This window comes from Callorhinus ursinus, unplaced genomic scaffold (genome assembly GCF_003265705.2).
Source record: "Callorhinus ursinus isolate GAN/ISIS: 27379988/994484 unplaced genomic scaffold, GSC_fseal_2.0 scaffold25, whole genome shotgun sequence".
Taxonomy (NCBI): domain Eukaryota; kingdom Metazoa; phylum Chordata; class Mammalia; order Carnivora; family Otariidae; genus Callorhinus; species Callorhinus ursinus.
This window is the reverse complement of record NW_027397087.1, coordinates 39,528,998-39,543,487: the sequence shown is the minus strand read 5'-3', so window position 1 is coordinate 39,543,487 and position 14,490 is coordinate 39,528,998. Positions and strand designations below refer to the sequence as shown.

The 14,490-nt window shown below is 59.3% G+C and overlaps 1 protein-coding gene across 14 annotated transcripts in view; it reads right to left on the bottom strand.

Annotated features, from left to right (window-relative positions):
- Positions 1–6,353: 6,353 nt before the first annotated feature.
- The window catches only part of LINGO1 (leucine rich repeat and Ig domain containing 1), a 191,265-nt gene continuing 183,128 nt past the window's right edge, over positions 6,354–14,490 (bottom strand). For 13 of the 14 annotated variants that reach the window (XM_073877399.1, XM_025884279.2, XM_073877398.1 and 10 more), the window contains one exon: positions 6,354–9,242. In XM_073877399.1, coding sequence (XP_073733500.1) covers positions 7,386–9,230 — 1,845 coding nt within the window. In that variant the 5' untranslated portion in view covers positions 9,231–9,242 and the 3' untranslated portion in view covers positions 6,354–7,385. Of the gene's footprint in view, positions 9,243–12,493; positions 12,540–14,490 lie in introns of all 14 variants that reach the window. The other variant, XM_025884277.2, reaches the window with a different exon arrangement.

The window sequence follows — 14,490 nt, the reverse complement described above, 5'->3', positions numbered from 1 at the left end:
GGCCCAGGGGGGACCCGGAAACCATCATGGGCCTCTCCAGCTCTGCCGCATCACAGAACAATTCTCCCATCTACCCTACACTTCCAGCTGTCCCTTCTGCCTCTGGCCAACCGCAAGGGCTCAGCAGCCTTGCGGTGTCCCTTTCCCTTCCAGCGGCCCCACAGGAGAAACAGAACATTTAGCCTCCTGGCTCCTGGCCAGCCAGGTGCCCCCAGTGGTCAGGCAGGCCTGCCCGGCCCATGTGGCCGCAGGGCCTTCAGCCAGTCTTACTGTCCTGCTGGTGGCTCCACCTGGACTCACCATGGAGCTGAGGATTTTGTCCCACTCTCCAGAGTCATCTCACCTAGCTGAGCTCTTGGAGCCCATCTGGTCCAGCTCCAGCTGGAGAGAGAGGGAAAGTAAGGCAGCAGGGGCAGGGACTCACCCCAAGGAGCAGAAGACAGCCAGGGTCCCTAGGAGGTCATCGGAAGACTCCAGAAAGGTGATCTCCAGGGTATGTTTGTGGAGATGGGGCTGCTCGGATGGCTAGGCCTCTAGGGAATTGGACTGTCCTGGCCCCACACTGAGAAGCACTGGAGGGAGGTTGGAGGGGATGGGTAAGAGATGGCCTGAGCGGGCCGGGGCCCAGGCGGGTGGATGGGCTGGCAGGCCCCTCGGGCCTCTGTTTGCAGTGACTGCATGGTCGGTGCCAAGCATGGCGAGGGCGATTTATGGGCACAGGTGCAAGGCCGGGCAGTAAATGTCGTTCTACTAGAGAGGTTATAACTCCTGCTTCACTTCAGCAGCCGTGTGGAGGCAGGGAAGTGGGATGAGGGACACCATTGAGGTCTGGGGTGAACCCTGGAGGCAGAGGAAGTTGGGGAGTCCCCGTTGGGACAGCCTTTTCTCAGGCCCTTGGGAAGGGTCAGCCTAAAAGTGCTCAGGGATTGGAGCAAGGTCACACAGTGAAGTGTCTCACCTCACAGCATTGGGGTCAGGACAGAGCCCAGGAGAGACAGACACCCAATCCCAGCTCTGGGGGCTGCCACCCACGTCTGCACCCTGCGTCCTTGGAGTGTCCTGTCAGAGGCTCTGGGCAGGCAAGAGACAAAGGAGATGTGGCTTTACTGGGACTGCGTCTGTCCTGTTTATGCCGCCGTATTCCTTCATGAGCTATGTAAATGCCTGTTAGAGAGCAAAACAGGGCCTCGAGCTGCTCCCCTCTTCTGGGGCTGGGTGCCCCCCTGGGCCAGCCTCACCTGTGTCTCCCATGGGAAAGCTTTCTGGAGGCCACAGCAGTGGCCTGCCTATCGCCACCCCCCAGTTCAGTGGAGTCAGAGCTGGTGCTATGACTGACTCATTCATTTTGTGGCCTTGGACCTGTCAGCTCCCCTCTCTGAGTCTCAGTTCCTTATCTGCAAAATGGGAGCACCATGAACATTTTTGTGTGTGTGATTTCCAAGTTGTTACTGCTGAGCTGTGCAACCTCGGGCACTGGCTCAGCCTCTCTGAGACTCATGTTTCTCATCATCAAAACCGGGAAACAGTCACGCTAGTCACGGCACTCAGGCCGAGCTCTGGATCCTGGGAACCCGGCGTGGTAGTCATCCCTCCCTCCCTCCTGCCCGGCTGTTTCTTTCCTCTGCCATCAGCTTCCCCCTCCTCTTGCTCCAGAACATTCTTGCTGCTCCATCCCCAGGATGAGCCTTCTCCAGGGTATTGTGTCACAGCCCAGACCAAGAGTGAAGGGATGGGGGATATAGCTGGAGGGGCTGAGGAAGGGCCAGGCCCTGGTGCCTGCGGGGGTCACATCCAGGACAGGGGTTGGTGTGAGGGCCGAGGCATGACGGAACTGGGAGATGAGACACTGGGGCGTGCTTAGTCTCCATGGCTCCCAAAGGACCCACCACCCTAGCCTTCCCAGACACCAGCAGTCCGCCGGCACGATGACCGGGCCTGGGCTGGGGACACAGCATGAGCCGTAATAGGTTTATGGGGAGGCTGCAAATCCCTTTACAGGCTGAGCAATCAACTACCTCGGGCAGTCAGAGCTGGCACCCCCAGGGGAAGGCTCTGAACCCCCAGGGCTGCACTGCATGGACCCCCGCCCAGTAGTACCCAGTGCCCCAGTAGGTACCAGGGCCAGATTGCAGGTCTTCACAACAGGCTGCTGGGCCTCTGGGTCCCACAGAGAGGCCAGGTGGACTGGGGACTGGGAGGGGGAACTGGTAGAAGCCTTGATTGTGCCCCCCCCGCCCCTGCACTCACCCACCTGTGCCACAGCACATGGTCCACTACCGACCCACAAAGGAAGACGGCCATGGGAGGTGACGTGACTGTGGCCACATCCACACAGGAGAAGCCCGGTTCCGGGATGGTTCAGTGTGAGGGACCCAGTCTGGTGCTTTGTCTGCTGTGAAGTCCTGGCACCCTGAGTAGGAATCTGGGCTTCATCACCTCCCTGGTGGGCAGCCCGGGACAGTCACTTCTCCCTGGGCCTGCCTTCTCCTCGGAAAAGGAGATTAAACCTCCTCGTGGTGGGATTAAATGAGACAACATAAGTGAAGGGCACCTGGGTGGCCCAGGCAATTAAGCGACGGACTCTTGATCTCAGCTCAGGTCTTGAACTCAGGGTCGTGAGTTCAAGCCCCACGTTGGGCTCCGTGCTGGGTGTGGAGCCTACTTAAAAAAAAAAAAAAAAAGACAACGTAGGGGTAGCATCTGGCCTGTGGGCAGTGATGACTATTACTATTGCCATATAACTCCCGGGGAGCCTCTGCCTCCTGCTTCTGCTCAAAGGGACACTGGCCCAGGGGCAGCAAGCTTGGTTCAAGTCCTGACTCTTTCCTTACCAGCTAGAGACCCATCTGTGGGGCAGTCATCATTGCTCTCGCTAATTCCCTACTCCCGGGTAAACTGTAGAGGTCTGTGCGCCAATGAGTGGTTCCTAGGAGGACAAAGGCGCCTCTGAGGTCCCTATGGAGGTCCCCAGAGGTGGCTGCACCAACCCTCGCGTCCTGCATGCCCTTGTGTCCTGTGACTTCGCGGCTCCTCCCACCGAGAGCTGGAGGCTGTCCTCCCTCCCCTCGAAGCGAGGCGGGCCTGTGACTTGCCTTGATTACTGGCCTAGGCTTCGAGAGACCTGGCAGTTTCCGTTTTGCCGTCTTAGAGTGCCAAGCCACCATGAAAAAGTCCAGCTAGCCTGCTGGAGAGACCACAGGGAAATGGAGGAGCAGGCTGGCCTCCAGCCCTTCCGGCCTCCCGCGTTGAGACAGCCTTGGCCAGAAGCCGCTGTGGATCTTCCGGCCGCAGTCAAGGCTCCCTAATCAACACCACGCACAGCAGCGCCGAGCTGCCTTTACCAAGCCCTGCCCAGGTTGCGCGTTGGAGCAAATAAATGCTTGTTATTTTGAACCACTAAGTTTTGGGGTGGTTGTCATGTGCAATAAATAACTGATAGGGTCCGTTAGCTCTTTCCGCATCATCTTCACCCAAACTTGGCTTAGAGCGGGTTGAGTTCCTTGGCCTCAGCTAATTGGATAAAGGGATGAGCACCTGACTTAGGGCAGCCAATCCATTGATAGCAGGCGGCCAATCAGATTCTCCTGCTCAGGAGACTATGAATGAAGAGATCAGAGACCCTAGCAAGCCGGACTCTGAAAGAGGCTGGAGTTGGGGTTTTGTTACCAGAGGACATAATACTGGGGAGAGAAGCAGGAAAGATGATAGACCACGGAACCAGGTTCTGTGAGGTCCCCAATAAATCACTTAATCCCAGATGGTCTGTGCTGCGCCCGCTCCTTATACCTCATGAACATTGACTTCAGGCCCTAAAAGGCTCAAGGTCCCCCAGGACTCCTAATACTGGCCAGGGTCTACACTGCTCCTCTGACCCCTTCTCCCTGGCTCCCTGTCACCTCCATCCCCGCAAACACATGCAGGGGGAGGCCTTGTCCTCCAGGGCCCCAGAGCATGGCCACTCTTTCTGTCCTGGGCAAACTGCAGTGATGGCCTGCGTCTGCTCCCATCCTCCCACACAGCCCCGAGGCCTTCCGTGGCAAATCAGAGGGCATCACTAGGCTTGGCTTCTACCCCAGTCTCATTTGAAGTTCCAGCTGTTTCCCACTGTCCTCCGTCCGGTCCCTTTCCTTCCCCGTTCCTGAGTACACCTGCCACTTCCCTGCCTGTCTGTAAGGGTACTGTGGTGGTGAAAATCATACAACAGCAAACAACTGTCTCACCTGAGATGGAACTGGACCCAAGGTCTGCCTGACCCCAAAGCCCAGGCCCCATCCATCACTCTGCTGGGTGACTCTGCATGGGTTACTTCCCCTCTCCGGGCCCCCGATTCTCACTGGTGAGGGATACACCAGGGGCAGGGGCGGGGTGGCAGTGACCCAGGTGCTTGCTGCAGGCTGACTCTGCAGGCCATTCCCCCTTCAATCTGGCAGGGCTCTTGAGTTCATGACTATCTTTGATAGATGGAGGTCCCATGCCTAGGAAGGAGCAGTTCTAAAACCCAGACTGCCTTTGCTTGGGCCAACCCAGCCTCCTGCCCTGGGCATTGACATTCCCCCAAAAGGACTCTCTCTCCTATCTGAAAACCACCTCACAATTTTCTTGTGTCCTTGAAGTTCCTCAGAGGTCTGGTTCCCTCAAAGTAGCCAAGAATAAACTGGCCCCTTGAACCACTTGCTCTTACCAGAAGCTTGTGAAGCCCTAGGCCTCTCAGAGGGGTAAGTAACAATCCCACGGGCTGGCTCCTGAGGGAGAACGGTGCCCAACAAGGTATCTAGGGCTGGAGTCGTGGATAGGCTGTGTGCCTCTCTCTGGAGGTGAGCAGGCCTATCAGGTTCTTGGAACCTCAGGTGACACCACTGGCCTCTTGTTATGTACAAGCCACCCCCTTGCCCAAGGACTCCCCTCTCTGTTCCTGTGCTCCCCAAAGTGGTCTCCTGGTAGGTGGGGGTCCCCAGGCGTGGCTCCGAGAAGTCCCAAGCCAGACTTAGGAGTCTGTGGCTCTGGGAATCTGGAACTCCCAGGCCCTGGTCCTGTCACTTAGAAGCTGTGTGGCTTTGGATACACTACCACCCTCTCTGGTCCTCAGCCTCTGCATCTGTACCAGAGTTGGCCTTGATAGGAATCACCACCAGCACTGGTAGAGGGCTTACCGGGTGCCAGGTATCACACCGAACAACAAGTATACCTATGCTCCTTCATTTAATGTCCTAACGACGAAAAGCAGTAAGATCATCTTTATGTGACAGAGACCGAGACTCAGAGGGGTTAAGTAACAGTCCCGAAGAGCTAGTCAGTGCTAGAACAGGACCTCAAACCCAAAGCTCAGAGCTCAGAGCCTATAATCACTAGTCTAGCCTGCTCCCCAGGGACCATCAACCTTTTCCACACCAGAATCCAATGGGGGGAGGTTCCTGTTTGTTCCAGGGGATAAAACCACAGTTCCGAGGGCTTGAGGCCTCCCCAGAGCCAGGGGCAGCCTGGGGTGGTTGCTGAGAGAGGGGGCCAGGGCGGCGTGGCCCAGCTACAAGCTGCATCAGTGGGGAGCCAGGAGCAGAGCCGGCTCTTGGGACATCGGTAGATCCAGGGAGGGAGGGAATGAGTGCCAACTCCATGCCAGACTCTGCTCACCATGCCCCCCCAACAGAGGCTTGCTTTAGAAGGTGCTACCTGGTCCATGCCAGCTCAGGTTGGGCATGTGCGCCCCAGGAGGACCCCCAGTTGGAGACGCTACCTTCTGGAAGTCTGCTGAGTGCTGACCCCCCTTAGGGCTTCCCCTCCACGTTCAGCTAAGTGTGTGCCCGTCCGTTCCTGCATCACTGGATCCTTCCCTGACCTGAGGACTTACAGGCAGCAGGGCTCACCCTGCCTCGAGGCTGAATCCAAGGGGTCCCTGAGGAGAAAGAGGGAACAGTGGAGGGGAGAAGTCAGGCCTGCCTGACCCTGGCACCCTCCTGGCCCGACAGAGATGCTGGCCAAGCTAGTCCCCAGCCTCTTGAGCCAGGGCCCACGGAGTCAGGGAAGGTGACAGGGCGACCGGACTGGCCCTTGGCAATTCTGTCATCTGGGATAGCCCTTCCGAGGGCCGAGTTTGGAGCGGCCCGGTTTGGTGTGAGCGGGCGGGGTGGTGTCTGACCCTCCAGGTCACCTCCAGTGCAGTGGACCCCGCTCCCACACCCACGACTCTTCAGAGCCCCGGCTAGGCTCATCGGACAGCGGCGGCCTGGGCCGCTGTTCTAAGGGGAGCCTCTGCAAGTCCCTGGAGCCAGCGGCCCTTCCCCGATCTGCCCCCAAGCCTGACCCCACACTCCCCCCATGGTGAGATAATAATGACCATAATGAGAACAGTCACCCACACATGTGCACAGCGCTTTACAGGTTACAAAGTGTTTCACATACATCATCTCATCAATTCCTCACAACAGCCCTGTGAGGTAGGCAGGGCGGGGGGTCACGTTTCCATTTGTACAGATGCGGAGACTGAGGCCCAGAGAGGGTCAGTGACCTGTCTGAAACCACACAGTAAGTCAGTGGCAGAGCTGGGACCAGAAGTTAGGCCTCGGTCCCGCCTCCAGCTCCTGGCCCTCTGCACTGACTGTGCCGTCCTGCAGGAGGACCCCAGCCCCTGTCCAGAGTCTCAGCCACACCCGAGTCGGGCCCCCGACCCCCGGCAGTACTGCTTCCCGGCGGCTTGGCCACCAGCCCCCACCCCCACCAGGCAGCCCTGTCTCCTCCGCCTGCTCCCTGCAGACGGCCAGCCCGGAGCCGGGCCCGCACCTGCCGCCCTGCCCGCTCCTGTCAGCTGCCCGGGCAGGGGGGTGCTGGAGCCTCCTTTCCTGTTTTCCTGAGTGATCCCTCCCCATAGGGGAAGAGAAGAGAAAGGAGGAAGAGAAGGAGGAGGGAGAGGAAGAAGAGAAAAACAAGAAACTGAGTTGGAAGAGGGCCCTGGAGCAATCAGGACGTCAAAAGTTTGCATTCCGACTAGCTATAGGAAATAGGTTTTTTTTTCTCTTTTTATTATTTCAAGTTTTCATAAAAATCCATAATTATTGAAACCCAAGTTACAGAGGAAGTTCGTAACTTTTTTTTATTGAATTATTGACTGTGCCGCGTGTCGGTCTGTCGGCTTCTGACTCCAGTCTGTCAACGGGTGGCCCTGTGCAGGTGGGGTCCCCAGGCCTGGCCTGCGGAGGTCCTGGTAGACAGAGGGCAGGCGGTGAGGGCCGGCAGGGGGTGGGGGGGGGTGGGAGGGAGCCGCAGGGAACAGGGATGTGTGTGGGGGGCCAGGGGAGCGGCGGGAAGGACTGAGGAGCGAGCGCTCGGCGGCCAAGCCCCTTCCCCTGCCCGGCCTGCCCCGGGGGCCCCTGCCCCCCGCCCCCACCCCCTCCTCAGATCATCTTCATGTTGAACTTGCGGGGCGCGTCGGCGGAGCTGATGCCCGCGTCCGACTTGCGGGGCACGTACTCGATCTCGATGTTGTGCTTCGTGTTGCCCTTGCCCCGGCTCCAGAGGAACAACAGCACCAGGCAGAACAGGACGACGCCCAGGAAAGAGATGAAGCCCATGGTAGTGGCGATGATGAGGGTCTTGATGTCGAAGGGGAAAGGCACGGTGGCTCGGGTGCTGTTGGCCTCTCCCTCGCCCGGCTGGTTGGAGATGAAAGCGAAGGTCTTGTTGGGCTGATGGGGCCAGTCGGGCGAGTAGCTGCGCACGTGCAGGTGGGCTGGCATCGAGTCGTTGCCGCCCGCGTTGGCCGCGATGCACAGGTACGTGCCGTTGTCCTGCACCTGGGCGTAGCGCACCTCCAGCGTGCCGTCGGGGAAGACTGTGAGTCGCCCGTTGCTCTTGGCCGAAACCAGGTGCTTGCGGGGCGAGAGCCAGAGGATGGCGGGTGGCGGGTCGCCGTCCGCCCGGCACACAAACTGCACCGTGTGGCCCTCGTCCACGAACACCTGCTGCGCCTTGCGGTCCCGGATGCGGGCGCGACGGCAGGTGAAGTAGTTGGGCAGGAGCACGTCGGGGAAGTCCTTGAACTCCTTGCCCTGGACGAATTCGGGCGTGGCGCACGTGGGCTGCTGCCGGTTGAAGTTGAGCCGCCAGCGGCGCCGGAACACCCACAGGAGCCGGCAGTCGCAGGCCAGCGGGTTGGAGTCCAGGATGAGCGTCTCCAGGTTGCCCACCGAGTGGAAGGCCGACTCCTCCAGGGTGGTCAGCTGGTTGCCCGAGACGTTGAGCACGCGCAGGTAGTTGAGGCCGCGGAAGGCGTAGGGCTCCACCACGGCCAGCTGCCCGCCCACCAGCTGGATCTCCTGCAGCCGCAGCAGCTCATGCAACATGGAGCCCTCGATGGTGCCGATGGGATTGTAGGAGAGGTTGAGGAAGCGGAGATAGACCAGGTGGCGCACGGCCAGGTAGGGCACGGCGGTCAGGTTGCAGTGGGTGATGGACAGGGAGGTCAGATTGAGGCCGTAGAGGCAGTTGGGTGTCATGGTGTCCAAATAGGGCCAGTGGGAGATCTCCAAGACCTTGAGCCGGTACAACCTCTTGAAGGAGTAGTCCCGAATGGCGTTGATGTTGAGGTGCCGGAGCCTCAGGACGATGAGGCTGTGCAGGTGGGACAGCGCCTCGGTGGGGATGGAGGTCAGGTTGCATTTCTCCAGCGTCAGCTGCTCTAGGCTGTTGAGGCCGCTGAAGGCCCGGTGGGAGATGTAGACAAGGTCGTTGTCGCCGACCTCCAGTGACTTGAGGTTGTACAGGTCCTGGAACATGTAGTCCAGCAGGATGACGATCTTGTTCTCGCTGATGTCCAGCTTGGTCAGGTTACTGAGGCCCGTGAAGACGCCGAGGGGGATGAGCTTCAGCCGGTTGCTGCGCAGCCCCAGCGTCCGCAGGCTGAAGAGGTTGTTGAAGGCGCCGGGCTCCACGGCGCTCACGATGTTCTCATTGAGCTCCAGCTCTTCCAGGTGTGGGAAGCTGGCGAACTCGTCCTGGTTGAGCGTCTTGATGCGGTTCTTGCCCAGGTCCAGCAGGCGGGTCTCGGTGGGGATACCCTCAGGAACTGCCACGAAGCGCTTGCGGTGGCAGAGCACGGCACGCTCCTGGGCCGAGCACTCACAGCGGGGCGGGCAGCCGGTGGCCGAGCCTGACAGCACCGAGCCCAGCACCAGCAGGAGGATGGGCTGCCAGCAGGCCAGGAGGGGGCTGGGCATGCTCCTCGCGCCCCCCGCCAGCATCCTCTCGCTCACCTGCAGCCAGGAGCAAGCACAGGACAGAAGCGATGGTTAGGGGACAGCGTTTGGCCGGCCCCACCCTGGGCCCTCCTGCCTTGTCAGGGGGTCCCTGACACAGACAGAGAGCGGGGGGGTGGGGGGCCCAGAGTGGCACAGGACACTAGCCCGGGACCCCAGAGTGAGGTCCAGATCCCGAGGCCAGAGAGTCTCCCGCCACCCCATGCTGCTTCCTCCATGCTCCTGACCCTGCCCAGAGCCCTCCCAAAGGAATTCCCCAGCATCCCTGGGATGGGGGGTGGGGTGCCCTGAAGAGGAGCCTGGTATTGGCACCCCAGGTGGCATCCACCTCCTTTACATTTTATATTTCATAGGCAATGTGATCCAGGCATGCACCCCATACCCCACCGCACACCCTGAGCCTCAGCTTCCCCTGGTGCTCATCAGGAATAAAGCCAGACCTGCTGAGTTGCCCTCAGGGCTCACAGAGGGAATCAAAGGGGCTCAAAGGCTGAAGCCTCCGGGAACAGCCTGCGGAGGAGTATGTCTGGTCCCCAGCCTGCCGGGCCAGGGCTCCTGACGCTGCTGGGGGCCACCCTCTCAGCCTCAGCTTCCCCAGGCACCATGGCCCCCTCCTCACTGGCACTGCAGTTGAACCCCAGCCCAAGAGCCCTGGGATATCAGCAAACCCAGTGGCACCTGTCAGTGTTCATGAATCTGCTTCCCAGTGGGCTTTCCTGATCAGTGGCGGGCTCCCCAGCCAGAAAGCTGGGACTCTGCCCTGATGCCCCCCCCCCCCACCGCCCTGTGGAATCTCTCCGACTCTCCCCTTCCTCTGGGTCCGCTGTGACCCCACCCTGGCCTTCTGAACTCAGGGCTCAAGGCCCAGCGAATGAGTGTTCCTGACCTTGGTCCCTGCAGTTCTTTCTTCCTGGAATGCCCCTTCCCCTGCCTGTTGAAACCCCATCTCCATGGCCTGATTTAATGTCCACTGCTCCGAGAAGATTTTTCTGACCCCCAGGGGGAGATGGGGGGAGATGAAGGGCCATCAGACTTCATCTGTCTGTGTCTCGGGGTTCCGATCACGCCCCTCCTAGAGCCAGGGTTCTGTGCAGCTGCTGGCCTGAGCTGGGTAGAGTCAGGGCCATGGGCCGGGCCGGTAGCTGGAGGCCAGTCCCCGCTGCAGCCCTGAGGACACAAGGCTCATCACAGCTGGGTCCTGAGGAACATGCAGGGCTTGGGTGGCGGTCACAGGGGTAACGGCACCAGGAGGGGGGCCCAGCTTGAGTGCAGGCTGCAAGAGGAGTAAGCAAGGGGTGTGCGGGAGCTAGCCCCCCATGACTCTCTCCCAGCATGTTGCAAGGCGACCTGTTCGTACTTGTGCCCAGACTGCCTCCCCATCTCCTCTGTCCCTCCTCTGTGCCACTGCCTGGGAAACTGGCCTAGCAGGGCAAGTAGGGGGCTAGGAGGACGAGTCTGGACTTCTCCAAACTCCAGAGGGTGGGCCTGATGGTCTCGGGGGGCTGAACCAGAGCCCGACTGCTGCCTGTTCAGACGCTCCACACGCATGGCGCCTGGGGGGCTCACTGCAGGAAGGGGAAGCCCAGGCTGGGGGGTCCCACATCCCTACCTCAACTCTCCCAGCGCCACTCCTACACCTGCACAGAGCCTCTGCTTTCAAGGCCACAGGTCTTGTCACCCACCATTCGCCCCTTCAGGCAACAGGGGCTCAAAGAGCCTGTGGCTCCAGCCCGTAGAGGGGGTGGATCTGGGAGCAGAGCTCTGCTCTGCAGGACATGCCACACACTTTCCGGTGCTCCAGCGGCCTCCCAGGCCTGACAGGTGCTCCCGGGTTGTTGATGGACTAAGTGACTGATTAACCAGAGGGGGCTCTGGGTGTCACTGACATGTTATGGAATCTGCAAGGTTTCACTATCCCCAGCGGCTTTGTCCACCCCCCTCCCTTCAGCCCCTCTCATCCTCTCTCTAGACTCTGTGGTTCGGCCTCCCCCACCCCACCCCCACCAGGCCATTTCCCACGATCACACACGCTCCAGTGACCCACCAGAAAAGCAAACATCCTGACAGGCGATCAATACGTAATTGGGCCGGCAGCTGGGGCTGGCGTGGGAGTGAGGCTGGGGACCTGGGGAGGTAAATAGGACTTTGAGCGCCCAGCTCAGAGCTGAGCTGGTGGGTGAGGTGGGGGCTGCGGGAGAGGGGGCTGAGGACCAAGGGGGGGACAGCCAGGGCACAGGTCACCTGAGATGTTCAGAAACCCCTCACACACACCAGAATAAGGCATTCAAAGCCACCACCACCTTGCCTCCCCCCGACCCATGTTCACATCTCCCACTAGTCTGCCCCATGAAGCCAACCAGGTGTCCCCACCTTGTCCTGGCTCTAAACCATCCTTTTGGAGACCACTCTCAGCCTCCTGCCCCAGCGGCCTTTGTGACCTCCTTTCCCAAAGGCCACCTCCTCCAGGAAGCCATCTGTAACCTATGCAGTCAGAAATCATCTTTCTCCCATAACTTCGAAGCATGTTATACTTATTAGTAGTGACATTATGCAACTGCTGTACAGCACACGCCTCATTCTAAAAAGCACTTGAGCCAACTGACAGAAAATAGTATGCCACAAGACGACAAAACAATAAAGCAAGCCAACAAGGGAAGAATACCACCAAGTCCTGCATAATGACGAAAGCGGTGAGCTTCCTGGCAACCTGAACAAAGAGGGAAATCTGCTTCAAAGCCTCAGCACTTGGCGCTGTGCCTGTATGTTTAATGCTGGGTCAGTCATGGGTGCTTGTGTCTCACAGAAGAGCCCCCAGTGATGTTCTTGGACAGACAGAGCGTATGCAAGAGCTTTTGCAGGGGTTGAGGGCCCTCTGAGTGAGCAGTGAGGGACCTGGGGGAATTCAAATCCGTTGATGGAAAAGCTGACTGGCATGGCCTTGCATGGCTGCCCTCCGCCCTCCACCCCCTGACCCCGACCTGGCAGAGAGACCCGCAGAACAACAGGCCATACTCCATAGGACCAAGACAGCTTCAGGAGGGCATGGCCCCAAACTGCCTCATCCCCCACCTTTTACATGTGGGTGTCCTGAAAGGGGGGCGGAACTGAGGCCTGGAGCGGCTAAGATGCCTGCGCAAGCTGGCACACAGGCCCGAGTCTCCCAGTCTCACACCCCCATGGGGTCCCTGTCATCGAGGGGTGTGGACAGGGCTGCGCCTACAGGGGTCACCAGGGCTGCTGACACGCACCATGTTGCTCCTGCCTTTCTGGCACCATGAACCCTGCTGGTTACTCCTGCAATGGCAAAGGAGAAGTGTTTTATGCATTTTGATCAGCATTTTATTTTGGATCCCTGCCCCCTGAAGGGCTTCCCACAAGGCAAGAGTTTAAAAATTGGACCAATACGGGGCGCCTGGGTGGCTCAGTTGGTTAAGCGACTGCCTTCGGCTCAGGTCATGATCCTGGAGTCCCGGGATCGAGTCCCACATCGGGCTTCCTGCTTAGCAGGGAGTCTGCTTCTCCCTCTGACCCTCTTCCCTGGTGCTTTCTATCTCTCATTCTCTCTCTCTCTCTCAAATAAATAAATAAAATCTTTAAAAAAAAAATAAAAAATAAAAATAAAAATTGGACCAATAAATACAAAAGGAATAAACATCAAAGGCAGGCAGGCGGGCAGGCAAAGGGAGAGCCGTGCCCGGGGCACAATGTTCAGAGCCCACAGCAGCCTGAGTCCTCCCAGTGCTGGAGTGGTGGTGGCAGCTGAGCCCTCAGACCCGCACTCAGAGTACCGCGCCACCACCACACTCTCACTCATATGCCAGGGTATAACTGCTTGGCTCCGTTGCTTCCCAGACAGGCCACTCTGCTGTGTGACCTCGGGCATGGCCTGCCCTCTCTGGTTTACTTCCACTGTGCAGTGAGGGGTGGATTCCAGGCTCCCTGAGGGAGCCCACAGCAGACACTGACTTCTTCCAGCTAAAAAGTCAACATTCTCAAACCAGCTTAGGGGTGAAGAGGAGCGGGGGCTCAGGCCCCAAACTGCAGTTCCACTGGGGCTGGAAGGATCTACTTGAAAGGTCTCACCATGGGGCTGTCCCCTGTGAGGCTCAAGATGGGACAGGTGACTGATGGGGACAGGAGGGGCATGGGATCACCTGGGAGGGAGGCCAGGGGTCACTCCGTCTCATAAGGTAGATTTCAAAAGAGGTATGTTTTTTTAGCCATTTTACAGACGAGAACTCAGGCTTCCAAAAGGGAATTCATTTGCCCTCAGGCCTAGGCACAAAATGAGGAGGCAAGAGAGCTCCATTCCTCCTGGTCCCCTCGCCTGCCCCAAGAGCTGCAGGCTGTGAGCGCTTCCGGACACACAGGGAGGGGCAGGCATGTCAGGGCAGTGGGTGAGGCCGCCGGCCCAAGGCAGGCACCGGTCCTTGGATACCTGCAAGTAGGCACCCTGTGCCCCAATCCCCACAAAAGCCTTTCCTCAACTGTGTATGCTGAACACGCTGAATTTTTCCTCCGGCGCCTGTTGCCACTGTCTCTGCTAAAATCTCACCTAACTCGGGGTCGGCTGCAGCACAGAATGAAAGGTTTAGTTATTTTAGGTTTAGAGTATCAATATTTCATGGTGTTCCCACTCAGCGTTCTGCAGGGAGTGCAGGGCTCCCCAGCACACACGGGCATGAGGTCCCTGGCAGGGAGGCACCTGCCGCCATGGCTGGGGGCCAGGGCCTCTGGGGGGCAGCCCAGCTGTGGGACCTGAGCACCTGCAGCGGGCTGTCTCCCTACGTGGACATGAGGCGGGCGTGCACCATCACGCCCTGACCTGACAGGCTCCGTGTCTGTGACGGGGTCTGCAGCAGGAGGGAGCGAGGAGGGATGGCTGACCTGGGAAGGGGGCTGAGGGTGTCAGAACATCTGCCTACAGCCCCATCCAGCTCTGCCCCCCAGAAATGAGCAGAAGAGCAGGAGAGCGGAAAGGTGACAGAAATAGAGAAGACACACAGTGGGCCACACGGCAAAGAAAGGGAAGAGAAGAGAGAGGAAGAGAAAACGGAGGAGAAAGATGGATACCCGGGGCAGCGGGCAGGTACGGGCGGCCTGGGTTGGGGGGAGATGGAGCGAGCTTGGCCCGCAGACTCAGCTACCAGTCCCGGAGCTCCTGGGCTCACGATGCCCGTCCCAGGCCCTGGGCCTGTTACCACATCCTGTCCTCAAACCCACCCCATGCCGGGGGTGGGGGGGG